The 24420-nt window shown below is 45.2% G+C and overlaps 1 protein-coding gene across 1 annotated transcript in view; it reads left to right on the plus strand.

Moving 5' to 3' along the window:
• Window positions 1–24420, plus strand: part of PHLPP1 (PH domain and leucine rich repeat protein phosphatase 1) — a 152646-nt gene that overhangs the window by 59046 nt on the left and 69180 nt on the right. The window contains exon 2 of the mRNA XM_035125524.3: window positions 23805–24001. Coding sequence (XP_034981415.3) covers window positions 23805–24001 — 197 coding nt within the window. The remainder of the gene's footprint in view (window positions 1–23804; window positions 24002–24420) is intronic.

The following is a 24420-nucleotide window of genomic DNA, read 5'->3' on the forward strand; positions in this document are numbered from 1 at the left end:
GGTTCCCGCCCTGCGAGAAATGAGGTTACAGGGAAACAAGCGGAGGGCCTTCTCGATAGTGGTGTTTGCCCTGTGGAACGCCCTCCCACCAGATGTCAAGGAAATAAACAACTACCGTATCTGAGTTTTAGAAGACATATGAAGGCAGCCTTGTTTAGGGAAGTTTTTAATGTTTAATCTTTTATTGTGCTTTTAATATTCTGTTGGGAGCTGCCCAGAGTGGCTGGGGAAACCCAGCCAGATGGGTGGGGTATTATTAATACAGTAATAATAAGAATAATTTGCAAACAGTGTTGAGAAAATTCTCTTTGCATCTTACTTAGAACAGGGGAGCCATAGGTGCCCCCCCCATATCTTGTTGGACTCCCATTAGCTCCAACCAGCATGGCCTAATGGTAAGCGGTAATGGGAGTCATGACAAGCCAAGCTTAATTGGAACAGGTTTCTTTCTCTCTCCGGAGCAGTTGGACTGCATGCTCCGTAAAACCGTGATAAGCCAGCAACTCTGGCTTATCACAGTGTGCATATGTGACTATTGATTTCTGGGCTGTACCACTTCTTCAGACTGCGGGTGGTGGCTTAGAAAGATAAGGACACTGTTATGTCAAGTCTACGGGCCATACTACTCTGAACAGGCCAAATCTTGTCCGATCTCGGAAGCTAGGCCTGGTTAGTACATGGATGGGAGACTGCTTGGGTATACCGGCGGCCGTAGGCTTTTCCTCCTTTATCCTATTGGGAAGCTTAGTTCAGGGGTAGGCAACCTAAGGCCCGGGGGCCGGATGCGGCCCCATCGCCTTCTAAATCCGGCCCACGGACGGTCCAGGAATCAGCATGTTTTTACATGAGTAGAATGTGTCCTTTTATTTAAAATGCATCTCTGGGTTATTTGTGGGGCATAGGAATTCGTTCATTCCCCCAAATATAGTCCGGCCCACCACATGGTCTGAGGGACAGTGGACCGGCCCACAGCTGAAAAAGGTTGCTGACCCCTGGCTTAGTTGGTAAAGCATGAGACTCTTAAGGAGATAGATAGATAGATAGATAGATAGATAGATAGATAGATAGATAGATAGATAGATAGATATGCGCACATCCATATTCAAAACTAGCATATTGGGAAGAATGGCTTTGTGCATGTTATGATCACCATATGACAAGTTGGGCCCTGGGGGTGAGCTGCTTGGTGAAACCCCCCATCTGTGAGGGCAGTATTTGGCTGAGTCCACCCAGCGAGCTGCCTGGGTACCACTTTTGTCAACGCTTAGCATCTTTCTTTAAAATTACCTTAATAGCTACACAAAATTCTACAGGATGCTTTTGTCCACTTGGTGCTTTATGAATGCATATGTGTTGAGTGATCTATTTTTTAAAAAATGTGTTTCTAGTGATTGAGTGGCATTTGAAGTAGCCATGCTGTATGTTGTGTCGTGATTGGATCCTTTTTTTAAAAAAAACCAAATATGATTTGGAACTAACGAAGCACGTTGAAGAGGAGCTTTTTTAAAGAGAAAGAAAAACCATGCTTGTAACTTCATTGCTAATGTGACTAATCCATTTGGACAAGCAGCTATGAACTTCTGAATGGCTTATTAAGTGATGCTTGAGTAACTCTGTTGGTTAGAAAAAACAACCTTTGTGCTGGCATGACAGTCTCTCTCTCTCTCTCTCTCTCTCTCTCTCTCTCTCTCTCTCTCTCTCTCTCTCTCTGAACAAGTGGCTATGTTTGCTTCAAAAGCAGGCTATTTTTGTTCCAGAACAGTTGGACAAGGAGCCTGGAGGCAAGGCATTTTTATTTTATTTTTTTAAAAAGCCCTTTCTGCAGCTGAAGGCTGTAAAGTATTATTCGGAGCGTCAACTGTAGATATATAGAACACAGATGAGGATCACAGCAAAAAGGTTGTGGGGGGTGAACTGCGCGGGATAGGGGTGGGGGTTGAAAGAACTGTTTTAAAGATGTATGTTTTTATTGAACAGGGTAAGCTGAATGTGTAAAGTCTGACTTTCTTTAAATCGAAATGATGAAAAATCTGTCTTGGCACCTTAATCCTGTGTTTGCAATAAAAGCCTATCACCACAATTATTAATATCCTGTAATCTTGTCACCTGACCTTACATAGATCCTTAGTATGACAAAGGAGAACTGAAAGCTTCACATTCAACTTGTGCGGAGTTTCCCAGCTGACAACCCCCCCCCCCTTCTCCCTTTGTCCGGTTTAGCACTACATTTTTAAATAGATAGCATGTTAGCATAGCTTGGTGGCATTCTTTAGTAGCTAATCATGTGAGCTCAGTTGTTTGCACTGCTTTGAGCATTTCCCTTACAATCAAGCGATATATAAATTGTATGAAACCAAATGTAGGCCATACCTCAAATGTCTCTCTGTGGTGTGGGTTTAATACCAGGCCTCCTTCTCAGATAGATGGTGGCTTAGTCTATTTGCTTGAGAATGTGTCTTAAGCTTTCCTTCTACAAAGTGCTTTTATACAATATTAACTAGTCCTTTCTCATCACCCAGGCAGATTTTTACTTATTTATTTATTTAGATGTATCTTTAAAAGCATATACAGTAGCACCTTGGCATACGTTACCCTCGGGTAATGTCAACTTTGGGTTCCGAAAGTGGCAAATCCGGAAGTGTTTGACTGTGCATGCATGCGCAGAAGCAGTTCCTCTGGTTGCAGAAACCTCAGGATCTGACTGGAGGTCTGGAACGGATCCCACCCGCAACTGGAGGTACCACTGTAACCCGTTTTCCACCCCTCCCCCCCCCGCAAAATGAGGGGGCTTAAAAATATAAAAAAACAAAAGTGATAATCAAAGAATCATAGAATTGTAAAGGGACCCTGAGGGTCATCTAGTTGAACTTGCTGCAGTGCAGGAATATGCATTTGTCCCATACGAGGATTGAACCTGCAACCTTTGCATTATCAGCACTGTGCTCTAACCAGCTGAGCTATCTGTCCAGGCTGAGTCCAATGATGCAACCATTAAAACACACACAAATGAAGCAACGAAAAACAGCACCAGCAAATCAATACGTTAAGCAGCAGCAGCAACAACAACAATAACAACAACAACAGAATCATAAGCTTGCTTCAAAATTTTCCCCTCTCGGTTGTCAGCAGAGCACAAATAAAGCAGAAGAATATCTAACCACCTGGGGCAGTGAGTTCCACATGCCAGGCACAACACCGCAGGAAATGCTCTCTTGTGAGTTGCAACAACACCAGCCTTGCCTCAGAAGGCCCACGCAAGAGGAGCGCAACAGACAATCTGGAAGGACGGGCAGATTCATGCCAAAGGTGTAATGGTCTTTGAAGTAGAGTGGCTCCACTCTGTTTAGAGTTTTGTTGGAAAATTGCACTCTGAAATGGAGTTAAGTTTTAACTGTGTCTGGGCGTTTACTGAAGCACACGGAGAGGTAAATGTGGGGGGAGTATACTCACCCCCATGGTCCCTTCACATGCAAACTGTTCTTAAGATCTTCATGCATTTAGTAGCAGAACAATCTGAAGTGATTTTTTTTAAAGGGCACTTAAATGAATGAGCTTATAAACTCTTCCTGAAATCAGAGAAGCTTCATGGCAAGTTATTCAGTAATAACAGTAAAATTATTTATTTTATTAGCATTATCTGTTCCACCCACCAACCCCCCGCAAATCTGACCCAGAACCGACCTAACCCCGATCTGGGCCTTGAACTGAACTGGGGACCTTGTGCACTATTGGATCAGGGTTTTCAAACCTAATTCAATATATTGTTGGGAGTGAAGACGGAAGGACACATATGCAGGATGCCATGCCCGCCATGGGCGTACCCAGGATCAAAACTAGGGGGGGCTAGGGGAGGGGCCAAGGCACGGAAGGGGAGGGGCTACAAAGTGGGCGGGGAAAGTGCAGTCAGATGCGCCGGGCTGGTGGGCGGAGACAGAGCCCAGCCCAGCCCAGCGGAGCGCGAGTTTGGCGTTCCCGCCCGCCGCGCCGCGCTCTCTGGTTCCCCGCCGCGCTTGGCCTTGCCTGAGGGCGCGACGGGGAGCTGGAGGGAGGGCGACGCGCGGCGGGCGGGAACGGCGAACTCGCGCTCCGCCGGGCTGTGCCCCTCCCTAGAAGCAGGGCTGGTGGGCGGAGGCGGAGCCCAGCCCAGCGGAGCGCGAGTTCAGCGTTCCCGCCCGCCGCGCCGCGCTCTCTGGTTCCCCGCCGCGCTTGGCCTTGCCAGAGGGCGCGACGGGGAGCTGGAGGGAGGGTGCGGCGCGGCGCGGCGGGAATGGCGAACTCGTGCTCCGCCGGGCTGTGCTCCGCCTCTGCCCACCAGCCCTGCTTCTAGGGAGGGGCAGCCTGCGGCCCCCACTTGCCCCGCGGTGGGTACGCCCTTGTGGGGGGGCAGCTGGCTTCTAGAGTAGGGCAGCTGCCCTAACTTGCCCCGTGGTGGGTACGCCCTTGATGCCCGCCCCTCATTTGGCAGCCCTAGATTTCCCCCAGGGTGCCTCAACCTGCTGCAGTCACATACTGGGGCTACCTGAAATGGTCCGATTTGGTTTGGGATCCACGATCCAACCGGAGTCCGTGCATAACCCTAATAATAATAAGCCTGGGTTTTTGCTTGCTTGGAAGTTTTCAGTTGAATGTGCTCATAAACCTCTTCCGTGTTTCACACTAATCACAGGAAGATCTGCGGAGGAGTAGATTTTTAATGGCTTGTGTGTGCATAACAATAATAATAATAATAATAATAATAATAATAATAATAATAATAATAATAAATTATTATTATTATTTATACCCCAGCCACTCTGGCCGGCTTACAGCATACTGTATATAAAAACATTTTGCCCTGTCCCCATTTTAACCGTTCACATGTTTAGTCATACGCCTAAACCAACCTTGATATCAGGCCTGCTTTGTCACTTTAAAAAGCTAGAAATATGCTTCCGTAACAACATGCAAAATTGGATTCAGTAAACAGAGCAGGTGTACAATATCCGCCCTCACCCCTCCCCTCAGGTGGGTGGGGTTTGTGACACCGCGCGGGGCTTACCTGGCCGGTGCAACCCACCTGTGTGAGTTGGCCTATGACCAGTCACCCGGCCAGGTAGGACAAAGGACGCCTGGCCAGAGGGGGCGGGGTAAGGCCGAAGAAAGGAAGCTGAGCACAGTGGAGAAGAACATGCAAAATTAGATTCAGTAAACAGAGCAGGTGTACAATTAACATTTTGAGTCGCTAGATCCTGTGAGCACCTAGGGCAGAGATTTCTTGCCCCACCCCACTCTGACCACTGGTTTTCATAGTGTGGCAGTGATAAGAAGAAGGAAGAAACAAATCTTTTACCGCCTTATTATTATTTTAATTATTGTTATTATTAATCATCATCCACATCTCATTGGTGCGATATTTGTCTTGGCATTTAGGAACGCTGGTAAAGTTAAATCTTTTAATCAGAGCTTGTCCAAGTACTGTAGCTGAAATGGCAAGTGTCTTTTCCCACATATCTCTTAAAAATACCTTATCCCTTTTGTGATTCTATAACATTAGCTCTTAACTTCGTAAATCTCCTTCACTCCTATACAGTTTTTTTTTTAATTTGAAGACTGTCTCCAGGCAACCTTACTAATTACTGGCTATATACTTTGTGTTCTCTCTCTCTCTCTCTCTCTTTTAAATGGTGATGACCACAAATGATGGCTTACATTAAGCCCCCCCCCCCCGCATTGTTCTTTGCAGTTATAGAATCTCTTTGCAGTGCCACTTCATTTCTCTTTACCAAGAATATTGTACTTTTAGAAATGTTTAGAAATGCAAATAGACTATTTGAAAGATGTGCCTTTCCTCTTTGCTTTATTCCCTCCCCTTCCCAGGGGGGCTTGATAGTTTTGCCAATTTGCATTTGTCAGGAAGTTGACTACTGTATTGTCTTGAATAAGGGGTAATAAAGAAACAGCAACTAGATTCTTTTTCTGGTCATTTAGTCTGGAATGTGGTAGTCAAATCAGCCATCAAACTCTTTACACCTTTAAACATTTCCCCAACTTGCGTCTGGTGAATAACCTGTTTGTTTGAAAGTTGCAAAGGAGTTTTGAAAATTTTGAGGCCTTGCTCTTGCCCTACATAAACTGAGCGTGCATTCCAGAACACATTCTCTATCTGGAAGTTTTAAATATCTTGATGTATCAACTTGTAACGCTGGCAATTGAACCTTCTCTGTGTGTGTTGCACAGGTACACACACAAGCCTCTTGCCCTTTGTTTGTTCTCCTTCCTCTCCACACTGCTTTCCCTAAAGTTAGAGCGTGCAGTGGTTCAGTGCAGCTCTGCATCTGATGGTCTCAGATCAAGTGATGCAGTGCTGTGAACCTTGTAGTTGTAGGTTTTTTTGGGGGGGAAGAGGGCAAATGTTGGCCCACCCCAATGCTTCCCACCCCCTTCCAGAGCTGGAGGCCCAGCTAGTTTTCAGGGCACCCCCTCTGGGCTTGGAGGCAATCTCCTTTTAAAAATTTCTGGAGAGAAGAAGCCTGCGCTTTAAAGCCTCAGTTTACCTTCCTGTCCGTGAAGTGAGGCAGACTCTGAGCCAGCCCAGAGATTTTCGCTACCCTGGGCAAATGAAAACCTGTCCTTGGGCCCTACTCATGAGTCCTGTTGCATGCTGTGCTTCGTAATACCTGCACATTAAATGGTCGAGAGTTGGCTGCGATACAAATGTCCTCATTTTCATTTTGAATGTTGTGTTGCTTTTTTCCCTTGGCTCTCTTCCTTTACTTTTTTTCTTTCCCCTGGGCAGTTGACAGAGATCATAAGGCTACACCCTCTGGGTTTTTTAGGGGTGTGTGTGTGTGTGTGAGCGAGTCACCTCTGCCACTGAATTGCTAAGTTGCCTCTGTGGTCTGCCTCCAAAAATGGAGGCAGTGGCTCTCCCAGACTTTGGTGTAATGGGGGCAGGTTGCCCCAGTGATGTTGACATCCCTGGTGAATTGCCTGAATGGCCGTTTACCCATTGCATTTTCCTCTCTGCACCTGAAAACGCCACATTGAATTCCAAGGAAGTGTCACTCCCTTTGCCAAGAAAGTGGTGTGCTTTTTTGCGCCCAGCGGGAAGAACATCTTTTTTAGAAAGAGTAGCATAGTGCTACTCTTCCCGAGCTCAGGAGGGGAGGCCATCATGTTAACTGTGGCTCTTTGCATTTCAAGGGGTTGCATGAGGGAGTCAGGCAAGCTCAGTTGGACTCTTTTTCTATTTGGATGGGTGCAGTTGCTCAAGCTTGGTTGAGAAGGGTTTTGGTCATGGCAACCCCAAAACAGGATGATATTCCAGCATCCAAATAAACTTGAGAGGATGTACCCCTGCAGTAGGTTACGTGATCTAGCTGCATGATCATATTTAAACTTGCTAAAATATGTGCTGTTAACAGATTTCCTATGCCCGTCTTTGCATGCCGACTTTTATATGCAATTTTCTAGGAGCTTTGTTTTGCTTAGTTGCAAAGATACAGTTCAGTTAAAATTTGCCAAAAGTTTGCACTTGGTTTATATAGCTAGCCGTCTTATGATTTACTTGGTGGTTGATTTTTGTGATAACTCCATGAAGTTTAATCTGCAGCTTGGTAGCTCTCTTTCCTCTCTAATTTTAATACTGTAGCCTAATTTAAACACGGAGCCCACAGGGACATTCTTCTGAAAATGTTTATATGTCTTGAGCATATCCTTAACCTCTCCCTTCCTTTTCTTGCCTGGGTGGAGATGAAGAAATATGAAACATAAATGGATTGTGTCACAGTCAGATAACTTGTGCGCTGTTTCTTAAAGAAAAGTGTTCTCCCCTTGAGGGGAAAAACACACTTAGGGAAGTTCCTTTTCATCCAAATGAGCTGGATTATTTTTTGAATCAGAGAGAGTTTCCTTTGAAAGAGGTTCTGTAGTGGAATGGCATGCGCCAGATTCCCTCAAGCTGGTGCCATCCTTATGTTTTGGACTACAAATCCCACCTGTGCTGAGCACCAGGTTGGTGCACAAACTGACACCAAGGAACTCACTTGCCTCGGACAGAAGATTTGGAAGTCGTATTTTCCCTTCAAGGGTGTCACTGATGAATTTGGACTAAAAATATTTGGAATGTTTTAATGTTCTGGCAGGACTTGCATCGCTGTATTATCATGGGTTACTGAGGTATGATCTTAATATAGAGAATGCCAGCTTTGGAACTTTCGAGTTACTTGAAGATACAAACCTACGCCCATAGCTGCCAAGTACCCCGTTTCCCCCGGGAAACCCCCGTTTTTACTTACCTTTTCCCGGTGGTCCCCCGTATCACTTCGTCTCCCGTTTTTCTCCGTTATTTTCTCCTGCCGGCGGCCATTTTTTCTTTCTGATTTGCCCTTCTATGGGCACCAAAAATGGCCGTCGCCGGCTTCAAAAGTCGCATCTACGCATGCCCAGAAGTGCATAGACCCGACTTCTGGTGTCGACGGCGGCCATTTTTGGTGCCCATAGATGGGCGGAGCGACACCGGAAGTTGTGTCGACGTACTTCCTGACATGCGTAGAAGCGACTTTTGAAGCCGGCGGCAGCCATTTTTGGTGCCCATAGAAGGGCAAAGCGACACCGGAAGTTACGCCGACGCAACTTCCGGTGTCACACGGCTGTCGGTCCCGGATTCTGCAGTCCGGGACTTGGAAGGTAAGCCTACGCCCCCCCCTCTTCTGAACCCTGCTTTGTTAGTGCAACAGAAGACGTTGAAGACCACAACACAGGCCTTGCACTTTCGCAGCGCACACAACTGGTCTATTTAGTGGGTTATTTAGATTCTTGAGACTGCAGGTAAATTATTTTATGTGCCCTCTTTCTCTCTGAAGCCAGCCTTGTGTTCAACAGCTCACCTGGTTGCCACAGGCACCCAGCAATTCCATGCTGGTGGTGAGTGAACTGGCCAATTCGTTTCTAGGCCCAATTCGAAGTGCTGGTTTTGACCTATAAAAGTCTTAAACAGCTCAGGACCACCATACCTCAAGGACCGCTTCTCTCTACATGAACCTACCTGGACCATGAAATCATAATTTGAGGGCCGCCTTTGTGTGGCTCCTCTACAAGAGGTCCGGAGGCTGGCAACATGAGAACAGGCCTTTTCTGCAGTGGTTTCCCCGTTTGTGGAATGGTCTCCCCAAGGAGGCTCACCTGGCACCTTCGCTATGTACCTTTAGGCACCAGGCGAAAACGTTTCTCTTCAACCAGACGTTGGGCTGATTAAGATTATATTGCTTTTTAAATGTGTTTGTGGGAGGGGGATTATTTATTATGTATTTTCTGTTCTCATTTTTTATTTTTCTGTTGTTAACCACCCTGGGATAATCGGATGAAAGGCGGTATACAAATTAAATTAATAATAATAATGGAAACAATGGAAAAGGTGTTGTATTTTTCTTTCTATTTTTAAAAGTTCCTGTGGGTGGTGGTGGTGGTGGGAAGCTCATGATTCTGACCAACACCATGGCCTATGAATGACCCAGCAAAGAGGCATTTCTGGAACAGCCTGGGATTTCTTTGTTTAGTGCAGGCAGAGGCTGTTATTTTAGTTAAGTCTTCCTTCTCTGAATATAAAGTGAATGCACACTCCTAGGCAGCTCTGCTTCTAGCCTGGAAGTCCCCATTCCTCAAAGCATGTTGAAAAGCAGCAGAACACAGCAGGGAGTTCTTAGATTTATTCAGATGAGTCACTCTTTTTTCGGGTGTATTAATAATAACATGAGCACTTCCATGCCCTTTAAAAGCTTGAAAAATATGGTGATAATGAGTATATTTTCATTCTCTAGAAATGCTAGTGAATCTGAAATCCTTAATTGACACAATGGGCGCGAGGTATGCCACCGAGCCCTTTGTGGAGCTTTTGCTTCTTGCATGGAGCTCTGCTTTAGCCTTGCAACTCAGCTTTGGCAAAGCATATCCCAGTTTGCTTTGGAAAATCTTGGGTGAAGAAACAATGCATGGAGCCTATTACAGATGTTAACTCCCCCCCCCCCCCGCCCGGGCTAGGATTCAACCTAAAGAGGTTCAGCAGGAATGGTATTTGGTACTGGCTAAAGTATTTAAATAAACATAAATTATCTAGTTTGTGCTTTAAAGGATGTTTAAGATTCCTAATGAGCCAGACAGACAGGACTGTTGATTCTCTGAAGCATCTCCCCCCCCAATTATTCAGTCTTGTCCACTCTGAATCTGACAGCTGTGCCAGAGGCAGAATACAAGCATATCAGTGCAATGATGTCTTTCTGCTCCCATCATTCCACCTCTTTGGGATTTTGTTGTTCCATGACAACCAGAAACATGCACGCTGTGGGTGTTGGCTAACAAATTCATATTTGGGATTGAATTTTGAAATTGGCGGACTTACGTTCCCCATGGCCGGTTTAAGTACATCGGATCATCTCTTGAGTATGACTTGGTTGAATATCACCCTGTAAATGTTATTGTGTTTATATTGATTGCACGTGTTCTATGCTCGTGTTTCTTTTAGACATTTCCAATGTTAAGGATGTGACATTTGTCCCACGCTCAGAATCTTCGGATCCAAACAGCTGTGGCAACCACTCTCCATAGCAGATGCATAAGGCAGCCTTAACAAATGTCTTTTGACAGCTACCCAGTCCCTTTCTGTGTCAAGCTAGATGTCCAGCCTTGTCCTCTTGTCCTTGCATTAGCACCTCCTTGAGGGTATATGTGCTTGCTTGCGTATGTGTGTGTGTGTGTTATGAGTAAAAGTGAAATACACAAGTTAGATTCCCTAGACTCCTCTTCCAGTGCTTTTCGTTGCAAACTAAAGATGGATCAGACTGGATAGCTCAGTTAGTTAGAGCGTGGTGCTGATGATGCTAAGGTTGCAGGTTCAATCTCCATATGGGATAGCTGCATATTCCTGCATTGCATGGGTTTGGATTATTGTTGTTGCTATTGTTATTATTTATTGAATTTATATACAGCCCTATACCCAGAGATTAGATTATCCACAGGGTCCCTTCCAACTCTGAAACTCTATGGTTCTATGGTTCTAGAGCTTATGGGAAATGTGAACATTTCCCCTGCACTGAAAGATCCCCTTTCTCTTGAAAAGGGGAGATGGGAAAAGGTGCATTTGCAATGTTGTTAAGGAGCCTGGAAAACAGCAATAGTAAGGTATGTTTTATAAGTTATTGTAATGGCCCCTTGGCTCTATCATCCGGTGGCATGATTTGGCAACCCCAGATGCAAGGGGGGGTGGGAGGAAGGAGAAGGAGCTGATGGGGGCACTCCAGGTGGAGGAGAGAGATCCTTCTCTATTAACTCTAGCTGTCACAGAGGAGGGAGCAGATCTGCTGGCTTCTCTCCCTTGCCTCCGTCAGGGATGGTGGAGAACTTTTGACCAGCCAGAGGGAAGAAGAGGTGGCAACAGACATGGAAGCAGAAGGGCAGGAGACAGCCTTGTTGCCGAGAACCTGGCACTGCCTTTGTAGGTGGGAACAAATTCATCTGCTCCAATGGAGCATCCATGTGCATCTTCAGCAGACTTGTAGGGCGTGGCTTCCATTCAGTTATGAAAATGCTTGCCTTTCTGATGGACATTGGAATCTTGGATATCTGGACCTGGTGCTTGCTGTACCACTCTTAGCCTGAACAAAGACCTCTACCTTGCATGCAAGTAGGAGTCGGTGCCGTTGTGTTTTGGGATGGGAGTCTGGCAGTTACGGTGCTTTAAGTAACCCTGTGGAGGGAGGGTAAATCAATTTTAACTCTTGATAATTCATGTAGTTCCTGAGCAAGCCTGCGTAATAATTGGTTGCTATAGTAATTAAAGCATAGTGATTTGCATTAAGAGTCTTTAAATTTGGAAGCATAACCTGAACTCTTAGGAGTCGTACCTTACTTAGACAAGGATGCGGTTTTCAGTTGGGCTCTTGATACTCAGGTAAAGACACTTAAGTGCCTGAGAATGCCCAGAAGCTATTACTGATACCTACCGGTACTGGAAGGAATAGTCTGTCTTCTCTATAAATGTCCATGCTACTTGATTGCTCATCATTTTGAAAATTGAATGTGCCACAGGGGGCACAAATTACAAGATGACCTGGTTGAATTCAGTGAATTACCTGGGTGTGTGAATGCCTATGATGACAGTCCACAATAACAACATACCAACAATATAGTGCTCCCTATGTTGGATTTTGGGGGTGCGGGTGGCGCTGTGGTCTAAACCACAGAGCCTAGGGCTTGCCGATCGGAAGGTTGGCAGTTCGAATCCCCGCGATGGGGTGAGCTCCCATTGTGCAGTCCCAGCTCCTGCTCACCTAGCTACAGTGGGAAGGTAAACGGTGTTTCCGTGCACTGCTCTGGTTCGCCAGAAGCGACTTAGTCATGCTGGCCATATGACCTGGAAGCTGTCTGCGGACAAACGCCAGCTCCCTCAGCTTATAGAGCGTGATGAGTTCCGCAATCCTGGAGTCGTCCGTGACTGGACCTAATGGTCAGGGGTACCTTTACCTTTATGTTGGATTTTATAATGCTGGTAGGATATATTTCCCATGATGTGTGTTCCTTTTCATGGAAGGCAGCCTTAAATTCAATGCCCTGATAAAGGACCATGGATGCGACCTGGGTCTCTGTTTGGCTAGCCTCGCTAATAGCTTTTAATCAAGAAGGGCCTGCAAATTTTGGCTTGGCTTAACAAAGCAAGCAATTTTTGGTTGCCACTGGCCCCTCTTTTCCCCAATGCATGTGCATACTGTAGAACCTGCAAAAGGGAGGAGTGTTTGCTGGGGTTTTGCAGAAGGCCCAAGCCATGCTTTGCTGCTTCCACTACAGCACCTCTCCATCCTGAATTTCTCTCTCTGTGGCAGAGAAGGAGGCATGATCCCCCTGACACACCTCCCATGAGCTTGACTTAGGCTAGAAATGCAGGGTTGTTTGCTGGAGCTGGGCTGTTTTTATGGAGTTCCGTTGATAGACCAATTCCCCACAAACCTGTCCTATTCGTTCTAAAAGCCATCTGAGGTTTTGGGTTTCTTAAAAAGTGTTTAGTTGTGTGTGCGTGCGCGCATGTGCATTTATCTCGTCTCATGCATGCACATTAGAGTTATTTTAAGGCGGGGTTTCGCTGAAGGTTTCCTGATCTTGTAGTTTTGGTTTTGAACCTAAGGCTTGGCAAACAGGATTTGCTTTTTTAAAACCTTGTGAAACCCTCACCTGTCACCATTGCCAAGGGCACCATTCCATTGCTGCACTCCTCTGCAGGGAAGTTTTATGTGTTTCAAATTCAGTCCTCTCTAGGAACAATGCAGTGAAGCAATGCATTTGTGGCATTTCGGGGTTTTCCCCATATCTCTGAACTTTAAGCAATCCCCCAATATAGCAGTAATGAAATAGTGGGAGGGGAGTGGGGGGGGTTTGGTCAAATCTTCATGTGGATATTGCATAATCACAAAAGTACAGTTTTGCTGAGCAGACAGGCGAGCTGTAGATCTTTGGCCAGTATTTGCAGTTGCGTCATACGGAACACATCCTTTAAGAAGCCTGGGATTTGAGTCAGCTTGTGGCTTCCTTAAATGTTGGAAGCCCTGTAAGTAAGGATCTGGTTTGCATGACTTAACAAAAATAAATGTGCACTCTCAGCGTTTGGTGGTTTTTGAGGGAATGGGCTGAGATGTCACCGGAAACAATCACACTGAAAACTTTGGTGCAAGCTGCTGCTAGCCGAGACATTCTTTCCAGATGAGCAAAGTTTGCTTTTTGACCAACGGATGATGAACTCCTTTTTTTCCTTCGCCGCCTTTTCTTTTTTCTTTTGTATATGAATATGCATTTGCATAATTTGGAGTCCTGCCATGCACCTACCGAATTTCCTCTGGGAGAGTTTTTTAAGAACGGTTGGAGACGCAATGGGGAAATATTTTAGGTCTAGTCAAAGCTGTCGGAATAGGCCAGTGGTTCCATCATCCGTTCCAGATGTCTGTCGTGCAAGGAACTGAGTTTGAAATGGAGAGTGTTGGGTGTGTCGTGTTTTGATGTGGTAGCAGTTAAAACAGCAACATACCAAACACCAGCACTTACCGGTACTACTGAACGGTCCTTGCTGTTTGTTCTAAGTAAACCTGACATCTTAGATTGGATACTGCTAATCATGTGCAGAGTATTTCTTCACGCCCCCACCCCACCCCCCCCAAAACATTGGAGATTTGTGATTTTGTCTATGCAGACCATAGTTTAGAACCTGATATCCTCTTGTTAATGTGCAGAACTCCACACACTTGCTGTGTGTTTGTTCAATATATTGTTATATAATATATAAATATTATAATTGTCTCTTAAGTAGTTTACAAAAATGAACAATGAAGCTGAAAACTGATGTGGTATAAAATGCCCCAAAAGCAAAAAAATGCAGCAGCCTACAGTATTTTGAAATTATTTTAAGAGTCAGGGACACCTTCCCTGTTCACCCACAGCATGTAACAGTGAGTCCGCTCACACATACGCATCACATAATGCTTTCAGAAAGGCAGCTGTTACTCCTTTGTGCAATACCTAGGTGCACCTGTGCATGCCGCTGCAGCTCACGCTGATGAATCCTAGCACACACATCCTTGCAAAAATGCAAAGCATGGCTCTGATGGAATTTATTCTGCCCTTTTCATCTTCCCATTCTGGCAACAGGCTTGGGGGGGGGGTAACATTTTTTATCGGGCTGGTAAAATTCCAGCAAGATGGCAACTCAGCTCTGGAACCACGATTCCTAATGTTGATTTAAGTACAGCCGTACCTCCGCTTACGTATCCCTCCAGTTACGTAAACTTCGGGATACGTAAGCAGCAAACTTGGAAGTACATTTCTGGGTTTTTGCCGCATACATACAAGCACTCTACCCCCTGCGTGCATGCACAGAAGCAGTCCCTCCAGTTGCGGTAACCTCAGGATCCAGCCGGAACTCTGGAACAGAACCTGTCCGCAACCAGAGGTACCACTGCAGTAGCTTAGGAGTTGGATGGTGAGAGATTCTTAAGCTGAATTTAGAGTTATTCTAGAGTTCATTATTTGATCTGTGGCACCAATGAGTCAGTGTGCTTGGCTGTTAACCAGAAGGTTGGTTGGTTGAGTCCAACCAGGGGCAGTTGTGGACTAGATGACCCTTGGGGTCCTTTCCAAGTCCACAATTCTGTGATTCACTGCTCCAGAAAAATTCTTTTTGGATTCGTTTTTAATGAGATGATGGAAAAATTGCTACTTTAGCTTCGAGACGTCTAGAATGTCCATGGCATTGATGGATGATGCAGTCATTTCATTGTGTTCATTTTGGGGTCAGTTGTGCCTTTTATTTATTCTGAAGCTGGGGAAAGCAAAACCTTTCTTCCTTTGCCTTTGTTTGTAGACATGTCTCATGGGAACAGCCATCCATGTCCCAGAGCTAATTTGTAGAGTTCAGCTCAGGTTCAGAATTCTCTCTGCCTCTCCGCTAATGCCCGCATAAGACTCTGTTGTTGGATGGGCTGAGGTATCTCAAAAAGTTCTTTATGCTCGAATGAGCCCGTAGTTCTGCATGTGGTGTTCATAGAATGTCTTAAAACATAGTGTATGCAAGGATGTGGTCTTGACAGTGAAGAACTGTGGAGTGCCCTTTCTCACGAGCTATGTTTAAAGGAAGGAAGGAAGTCTTTTCGTAAAGGAAGCATTAAAAAATAAGTAAATGGCACGCTCCCTAACTTAAACATTTCTTAATATTAAAGCTCACGGGATATGATGGAGAATCCCTTACTGTTATGTTTGTAAAGCTGTTGATGCTTAGGTGCTGCCTGAGGGAAGCTTTTAATGTTTGATGGATTTCTGTATTTTAATATTTTGTTGGAAGCCGCCCAGAGTGGCTGGGGGAACCCGGCCAGATGGGCGGGGTATAAATAATAAATTATATTATTATTATTATTATTATTATTATTATTATTATTATTCACAAAGGGAGCTAGACTGGTGACTTAAGAGTGGCTGCCGAGACCATATAACACCAGTCCTGAAAGACCTACATTGGCTCCCGGAACGTTTCTGAGCACAATTCAAAGTGTTGGTGCTGACCTTTAAGGCCCTAAACCAGGCATCCCCAAACTTTGGCCCTCTAGATGTTTTGGACTACAATTCCCATAATCCCTGACCACTGGTCCTGCTAGCTAGGGATCATGGGAGTTGTAGGCCAAAACATTGGGAGGGCTGGAGTTTGGGGATGCCTGCCCTAAACGGCCTTGGCCCAGTATACCGGAAGGAGCGTCTCCGCCCCCATCGTTCAGCCAGGACACTGAGGTCCACCTCTGAGGGCCTTCTGGTGGTTTCCTCCCTGCGAGAACCAGGAAACCAGGCAGAGGGCCTTCTCGGTAGTGGCGCCCGCCCTGTGGAACACCCTCGCATCAGATGTCAAGGAAATAAACAACTATCTGACTTTTAGAAGACATCTGAAGGTTGAGGAACGTCTTTAATGTTTGATGTTTTATTGTGCTTTTAATATTATGTTGGGAGCCGTCGAGAGTGGCTGGGGAAACCCAGCCAGATGGGCAGGTATAAATAATAAATTATATTGTTTATTATCTACCATTTAAATTTTACTGTTCTCATTATAATCATCCATCTGGTTGGCTGCTGTGAAAACAAGATGCCATGCAAATGGACATTTGGTTTAATCCAGCATAGTTCTTTTGTTCGTCGTTCCAGAAAACTCCTGGAGTACCTGAGTACCTAAAACATGCTCCAGAATCTTCTGGAACTCACAGCTGTCCTTGGGTAGGCCAAGGGTTTCATAGAGCTAAAGAATTTTAGGTGGCACCTCCTAAGAAGTGCTTGAGGGCTGGTTGTTCTTCCTCTTTTATAGATGGAGAACAGAAAGTGAGCAGCTGAGTGCACCTCCTGTTTATAGGAGGATAAATCATAAGCTACACAGCCCTGTTTATGCTTCCTGAAAGCACTTCATGGGGAAAGTCAACATTGTCCCTGCGATTGCCAAGGCAGACTAGCATTCCAGCTTGCTTCTTCCTTCCATTAGTGCCCATAATGGCTGTTTGATCAATTTGAGCATAAGCTGCATTAAGCCTCTTATGTGGCGCTTATGCCACCTTTTGCAGTTTGATCTTCATGCTATTTAAGTTATTTTAATTCGAGTCATCTCCTCACTTTTTTACCCAGTTCTCTCTGTGTGTTTATTGGGGTGGGGTCAACTAGTTGCCATCAGTAAGTTGCTTCTCCCTCTGTTGCCTTGTGGGACCCAGGTGGCGCTGTGGTTAAACCACTGAGCCTAGGGCTTGCTGATCAGAAGGTCGGCGGTTCGAATCCCTGTGACGGGGTGAGCTCCCGTTGCTTGGTCCCAGCTCCTGCCAACCTAGCAGTTCGAAAGCACGTCAAAATGCAAGTACAGTAGATAAATAGGAACCGCTACAGCGGGAAGGTAAACGGCGTTTCCATGTGCTGCTCTGGTTTGCCAGAAGCGGCTTTGTCATGCTGGCCACATGACCTGGAAGCTATACGCCGGCTCCCTCGGCCAATAATGTGAGATGAGCGCGCAACCCCAGAGTCGGTCACGACTGGACCTAATGGTCAGGGGTCCCTTTACCTTTACTGTTGCCTTGTATAGCGAGCAACAACACTCAGTGCTTAAACAAAACAAAACACTGTGCATCTGAATATACATGTAGTGATCCAGTGAAGCATCTCATAGAGTAAGTGTCCCTTCCAAGCAGACATTTTTCTGCTATAAGAGCACACACCATGTGTTAGAATCCAAACTGTACATGTTCTCACCATTTAGCAATTCAGTTTTCAGTAGCTTATTTAGTGTGTCGGGAAGCTTGGTTTTTCTATGACCAAATAGGTTGCTTTTGCATTATGACGTATACTATACAGTGCAACAGCGAAGAAGAAAAATCGCTGAAGGGCAGTTGTGAAAGTGGATGTGTATACGTAAAAATGAAGGTGGTCCATGTGTCAATTTTCTGATCTGTGATGTCTGGTTTTCAGTTTGTAGTTCAGCTTTTTTTTTTAAGGAAAAGAGAGCAAGACAGGCACAGAACTGCTTTAATAAATTCTCTAAAAATACAGCTCTTTGGGGAAAAAACAGGTGATGATATATTTGAGGTAGTGGAGTTTGCTTGCATTTCAGGTAAGGCACAACAGTTAATACTTTTTAAAAATCCCAGTACCCACCCCTCTCTCCCCGCCAAGCATTGTCCAGAGCACATGGGGTCACAGGTGTTCCTTTGGAGAATAGATGACACAGCGGAGACTGTCGTGATTTAAGAAATAGGGTATATACGCCTATTTGTACCTTCAGTTTGCATGGAGGGAGTCCAGATCTTACAGCATGGCTCACATCAGTGCAGGGAACCTTTCTTTGTGTCTTCCTCCAAGATGGATCTCAGCCCTTCTTCCTCCTACTTCCCAGAAGCCCCTTGCCCTCCCCCAGAGGTGTTACTCTGGCAACCTTTCAAATCTGGTCACACCTGGTGCAAGAAGTCCCATTGTCTTGTTAATGACTCTCTTAATGGCCCTAGTTTGACCAGGGTACCCAGGAATTCCTTTGCAGCTAATATTCTCTTTTCATATCACAAATAACCCCAAGTCCTAGCATTTATTAAGTTTAGTGTTTAGGGGAAACATACCCACCCACCCCAGTTCTGTAACAATACCAAGCACTAGTTGCTAGTGAATTAGCAGAGTTTAAATCCCATCATTTTCATTTCCAGGAATTCCAAATGTTTTTGAAGTTCCAACTCCCCTCAGCAATTTCCAGCATAGCCAATGGTTAGGAATGATGGGGATTGTAGTTGGGTAAAAAAAGGTAAAAAAGTTTTCAGTGCCCATTCAGCTGGGGTCAGTTTTGCATGTGGAACTGAAATAAACCTGTGGGGACCCAGGTGGCGCTGTGGTTAAACCACTGAGCCTAGGGCTTGCTGATCAGAAGGTCGGCAGTTCGAATCCCTGTGACACCCGTTGCTTGGTCCCAGCTCCTGCCAACCTAGCAGTTTGAAAGCACGTCAAAATGCAAGTAGGTAAATAGGAACCGCTACAGCGGGAAGGTAAACAGCGTTTCCATGTGCTGCTCTGGTTTGCCAGAAGCGGCTTTGTCATGCTGGCCACATGACCTGGAAGCTATACGCCGGCTCCCTCGGCCAATAATGCGAGATGAGCGCGCAACCCCAGAGTCGGTCACGACTGGACCTAATGGTCAGGGGTCCCTTTACCTTTACCTTTTTAACCCAATGTAAAAAAGTTTTCAGTGCCCATTCAGCTGGGGGTCAGTTTTGCATGTGGAACTGAAATGAACCAAATTCCCACCAGAACACGAATGTTATCTCATATGCCGTTCATTTAATTCAGTGGGGCTGGTGCAGGCTGCTTGGTTGTGCCCATGATTTATTCTGGCCAAGGGGTTAGACCAGCCTCCTTGCCATGCCTCTGTTGTTGTTGTTGTTGTTTAGTCGTTTAGTCGTGTCCGACTCTTCGTGACCCCATGGACCATAGCACGCCAGGCACTCCTGTCTTGCACTGCCTCCCGCAGTTTGGTCAAACTCATGTTCGTAGCTTCGAGAACACTGTCCAACCATCTTGTCCTCTGTCGTCCCCTTCTCCTAGTGCCCTCAATCTTTCCCAACATCAGGGTCTTTTCCAAGGATTCTTCTCTTCTCATGAGGTGGCCAAAGTATTGGAGCCTCAGCTTCACGATCTGTCCTTCCAGGGAGCACTCAGGGCTGATTTCCTTAAGAATGGATAGGTTTGATCTTCTAGCAGTCCATGGGACTCTCAAGAGTCTCCTCCAGCACCATAATTCAAAAGCATCAATTCTTCGGCGATCAGCCTTCTTTATGGTCCAGCTCTCACTTCCATACATCACTACTGGGAAAACCATAGCTTTAACTATACGGACCTTTGTCGGCAAGGTGATGTCTCTGCTTTTTAAGATGCTGTCTAGGTTTGTCATTGCTTTTCTCCCAAGAAGCAGGCGTCTTTTAATTTCGTGACTGCTGTCACCATCTGCAGTGATCAAGGAGCCCAAGAAAGTAAAATCTCTCACTGCCTCCATTTCTTCCCCTTCTATTTGCCAGGAGGTGATGGGACCGGTGGCCATGATCTTGGTTTTTTTGATGTTGAGCTTCAGACCATATTTTGCGCTCTCCTCTTTCACCCTCATTAAAAGGTTCTTTAATTCCTCCTCGCTTTCTGCCATCAAGGTTGTGTCATCTGCATATCTGAGGTTGTTGATATTTCTTCCGGCAATCTTAATTCCGGCTTGGCTCTGTAAGGTGTGGTTTTTCTTTAAAAAAGTACTTAATACTTCATATTTTCAGTCAAGTAGCACCCAATAGGGCCAACACGAATTGCACTTTCTCTCTGTGTAGGTTTTGGGAACAAACACTTTGCTGAATTTCAGAACAGAGCGAATGGAAGAAATTATAAACTTCACATAACCTTCTGTCTGAATCCTGAGTGCGCTCTCTCTCTCTCTCTCTCTCTCTCTCTCTCTCTCTCTCTCTCTGTGTGTGTGTGTGTGTGTGTGAGAGAGAGAGAGAGAGAATCTAAAATTTGCATATCTGTGGAGGAAGATGCTTTAAAAGTACTTTAATGCCAAACCTCATTGTTCAGTAGCTGCTGTGGTATGCAAACCAAGACTAGTGGTTAAACAAAGGAATAAAGCGGAAGACAGTATTCGTAGCTGCCAAGTTATCCCTTTTTTAAAGGGATTTTCCGTTATGCTGAATAGGCTTCCTCGCGAGAAAAGGGAAAACTTGGCACCAGGTGAAATAGTTTCCATCTTGTATCACAACTGATGTGTGTGTTCGAGAGTGATGTCTCAACAGTGTCTATCTGTGCGCCCCCCCCCCCCCGGTGTCCTGTGGTGAGGAATACTCTGTTGTGTAGAGTGGGAGAACTCTAGCCCATGCCAGTCTCATGCATTCCCAGCTTAGTTGGTAGAGCATGAGACCCTGGAGCTCAGGGCTGTGGGTTCGAGCCCCACGTTGGGCAGAATATCCCTGCATTGTAGGGGGTTGGGCTAGATGACCCTCACGGTCCCTTCTGGCTCTACAGTTCTTTGAATCTGTGATCAGACATGTAGTAAAGGTAAAGGGACCCCTGACCATTAGGTCCAGTCGTGGACGATTCTGGGGTTGCGGCGCTCATCTCGCTTTACTGGCCGAGGGAGCCGGCGTACAGCTTCCAGGTCATGTGGCCACTTTTTACTAGTTTTCATGGCTGCCCTGTTTTAACCATCAGAAAATAAGAGATCTCAGTGACTCATTGCTTCTTTACTGATTCTGGCATTGGCTGCTCCTCTTCTTCCCCCCTCTCCGAATTACGACTGCAGGGTGATTTGTTGGGATAAAGTACTGGTTGTTGCAGGAGTGCGTCTATTCAATTTCCTTTTGAGAATCAATAACTTGAATTATGAGTGTATTAAAAAAAAAAACCCAAATAGGGTAGGTCAGCTTGGAAAGACAGCTCTCTTGGTGCCATTAGTTAAAAGCATGTAAAAGAATAATTAAGTTGCTCCTCTTTTAATAGCACTCTAAATAAAAATCTATTGCCTGAAGTAGACCCCTAACATTCCTGTTCTGTCTTTATATCTTGGGCAGCATAAAGTATTCCAGCTCTGACCACTTCAGTGCAGACAAAACTAGTGATATTAACTCTCACTCTCTACTTTTGCCTGCAAGCTGGAAAAAACCAATAACAGTAGGAGCTGTCCACTTGTTATTGCTTTCCGTTGAATAAGGAGATATGGAGGATGTTGGTTTTGAATGGGACATGCAGTTCTCAAGTTTTCCTGGCCGAGGGAAAAAAAGAGTTCACTGCCTATGCTGCTTGTTTTTTGTGCACTTGGTTTTACTTAATATTTTTTTCAAGGAGGGGAAGAAATTAAATGGTTGCTGTTACCTCCCTTTAGTAACTGAACATATGCAACCCCTGCAATATTGAGGCCACACATCGTAGTAGTTTAAACAGTAAGCTAGTGGTAAACTGCTAGGCCAGGGTGAACAATGCACCCAAATGCACCCTATCAGTACTGCCAGTATTTGGGGGGGGGCAGGGAGGTAAGGAGCAATCACCTGTTAGGCTTCAAAGGCTTCTATGGATGTGAATGCTAAGCCACACCAGCGAGCGAAAATTGCTTGCCAAACAAATCCACATTATTCACTGTGGGTTGCTTCCTGTTGTTAATCAATAGCGCCTTACCTTATCTTCAGAAGATCCTGTAACAGCAATTAAAGCAGACCACTGTTGCATTCTAGTGTGTGTAACCTTCGGTCTTTACCCCACAGGGTATTGTCCTGGGGCACTTTTAAGGGTTTCGTTTCTTTATGGCGAGAAAAGGCAAAAAGATGGTCTCCATAAAAGATTTGCCCATCTTTCCTTTTCTCTCTCCCACTGCTGCCCCACTTTTAACACTCAATGTGTGTTTTGGGCAATGCAATATGTGGACCGAGTCCTGCTGCTCTAAGTTAGCAGATGGCCCTTCCATCATATGGAAATTCCTCTGGTGCTCTATGCACCCTGCCATGTTATAAAAGAAAAAATTGGGCACAAGATGAAGCTGCTGGTGCTTGTTTTTAGTGCTTTTGTGCTTCTTTTCTAAGTTGTACTGGTTGACTCCTACAGGACCTGCAGTATAGGTGCTTTCTAAACAGCAAAACATTAAATTTTGTAGCTGTTGCTAATGATGGTTTGGCAGCAAGTGTTTCGTGGCTTTATTTGAGCTGCAGAAGCTCACTGTCTTAATATGTTGTCCAGTAGCACCTTAGTGACCAACTAAGTTTGTTCTTGGAATAAGCTTTCGTGTGCATGCACACTTCTTCAGATACACTGAAGCAGAAGTCACCAGACAGTTATATATAGTGTGAGGGTGGGGTGGGGTTTTTTTCAGAAGGGTAGTAGGAGATGGGTGATTGACTCAATGGGTATGGTAAACCTGTTGACCACTGTTAACGACTGCAATTAGTTCTACAGGAAAAAGCAAGGGATAGTATGCAGATGACCAAAAATAGCTTTAGCATATGTAATGAGACAAGAATCCAATATCTCTATTCAGACCAGGTCTCTCCATAGTTTTCAGTTTAGTAATAAGTTGTAATTCAGCAACTTCTCTTTCATGTCCATTTCTGAAATTCTTTTGTAATAAGACAGCTGCTTTGAGATTCTGTATTGAATGTCCTGGGAGACTGAAGTGTTCTCCTACTGGCTTCTCTGTCTTGTGATTCCTGATGTAAGATTTATGTCCATTTATGTCCAGACCAACACAGCTTCCTAACTGTGTCTTAATATGGTCTAGGTAGCTACCAGGTAAAACAATAAATCGTTCAAGGTTGGCCTTGGGTTATCAGACTCTGTATCAAAGGGGACCTGGGACTTTGTGGCGAAAGGCAGGTAACAAATATAATTAATAATAACAGTAGGCATCACAGCCAGAGGACTGCTTCTTTGACCCTGCGGTCTTTGAGCCATCTCCTGGGGTTCTGATGTGGTCCAAGACACCCATCCTCTCATGCGGATTGAGAAAGCAGTTGTGCAGAGTCCTGGAGTTCATGGAACTATTTTGTGTGCACAGATTGTTTCCCCATCCAACCCCACATTGTTCATGACATTGGGGTTTGTAGAAAGCAAAATGTGCAGCTCCATAAACTGCTGTGTATTTTTAAGCTGTAGGGCCCTGTGAACCTGTGGGTTCTCACGACGACCTTCATTTTGTCTCGCTGTCTTGCGCATTTTGAGCCGTGTTTGAAAGAGGAAAGCTTCCCTTTTTTTTTACTGATAAAAGCTGCTTGCTGTTTCCATTTCAGGAAAGCCCCACAGCATTGGCAACTCTGAACGGATTCAGCTCTCAGGAATGTACAATGTTCGAAAAGGGAAAATGCATTTGCCGGTCAACAGATGGACAAGACGCCAAGTTATCCTTTGTGGGACGTGCCTAATTGTATCATCGGTGAAAGAGAGCCAGACTGGAAAGATGCATGTGCTCCCCTTAATCGGTGGAAAGGCAAGTGAATCACTCGGTTACTCTGCATATGTGACATACCAGAAATAATTAACCAGACCCTGTAAAAGTTTCCCATTGGGCATAGATCTGGCTACACAGCATTTCCATTTGGATCCTAATGGGAGTGGGGTGGCGTGATTTTTAGTTGTACTATACTATTTCTCCTCTTCATGTTCTGTTAAATTATGTACATGAATTGCTTTAAGAAGCCATGTTCATTTTGCATTTTTAATTTCTTTTCTGTGTACCTCTGACTCTTCATTGCAGAGGCTTTGTTGCCATAATACTGTCTAAACCCTGTGTGTCATCATTGTGCCTTAGAAACAGCACCCTCTGATCTTACAGCGGCCTAGTGATGTAATGTTTAATGGGTTGGCGTCATGGGTAGCGCTGTTATTTTCCAACCCAGAATCCTTGAG

Source organism: Zootoca vivipara, chromosome 8, assembly GCF_965207765.1.
Source record: "Zootoca vivipara chromosome 8, rZooViv2.hap1.1, whole genome shotgun sequence".
NCBI classification, from domain to species: domain Eukaryota; kingdom Metazoa; phylum Chordata; class Lepidosauria; order Squamata; family Lacertidae; genus Zootoca; species Zootoca vivipara.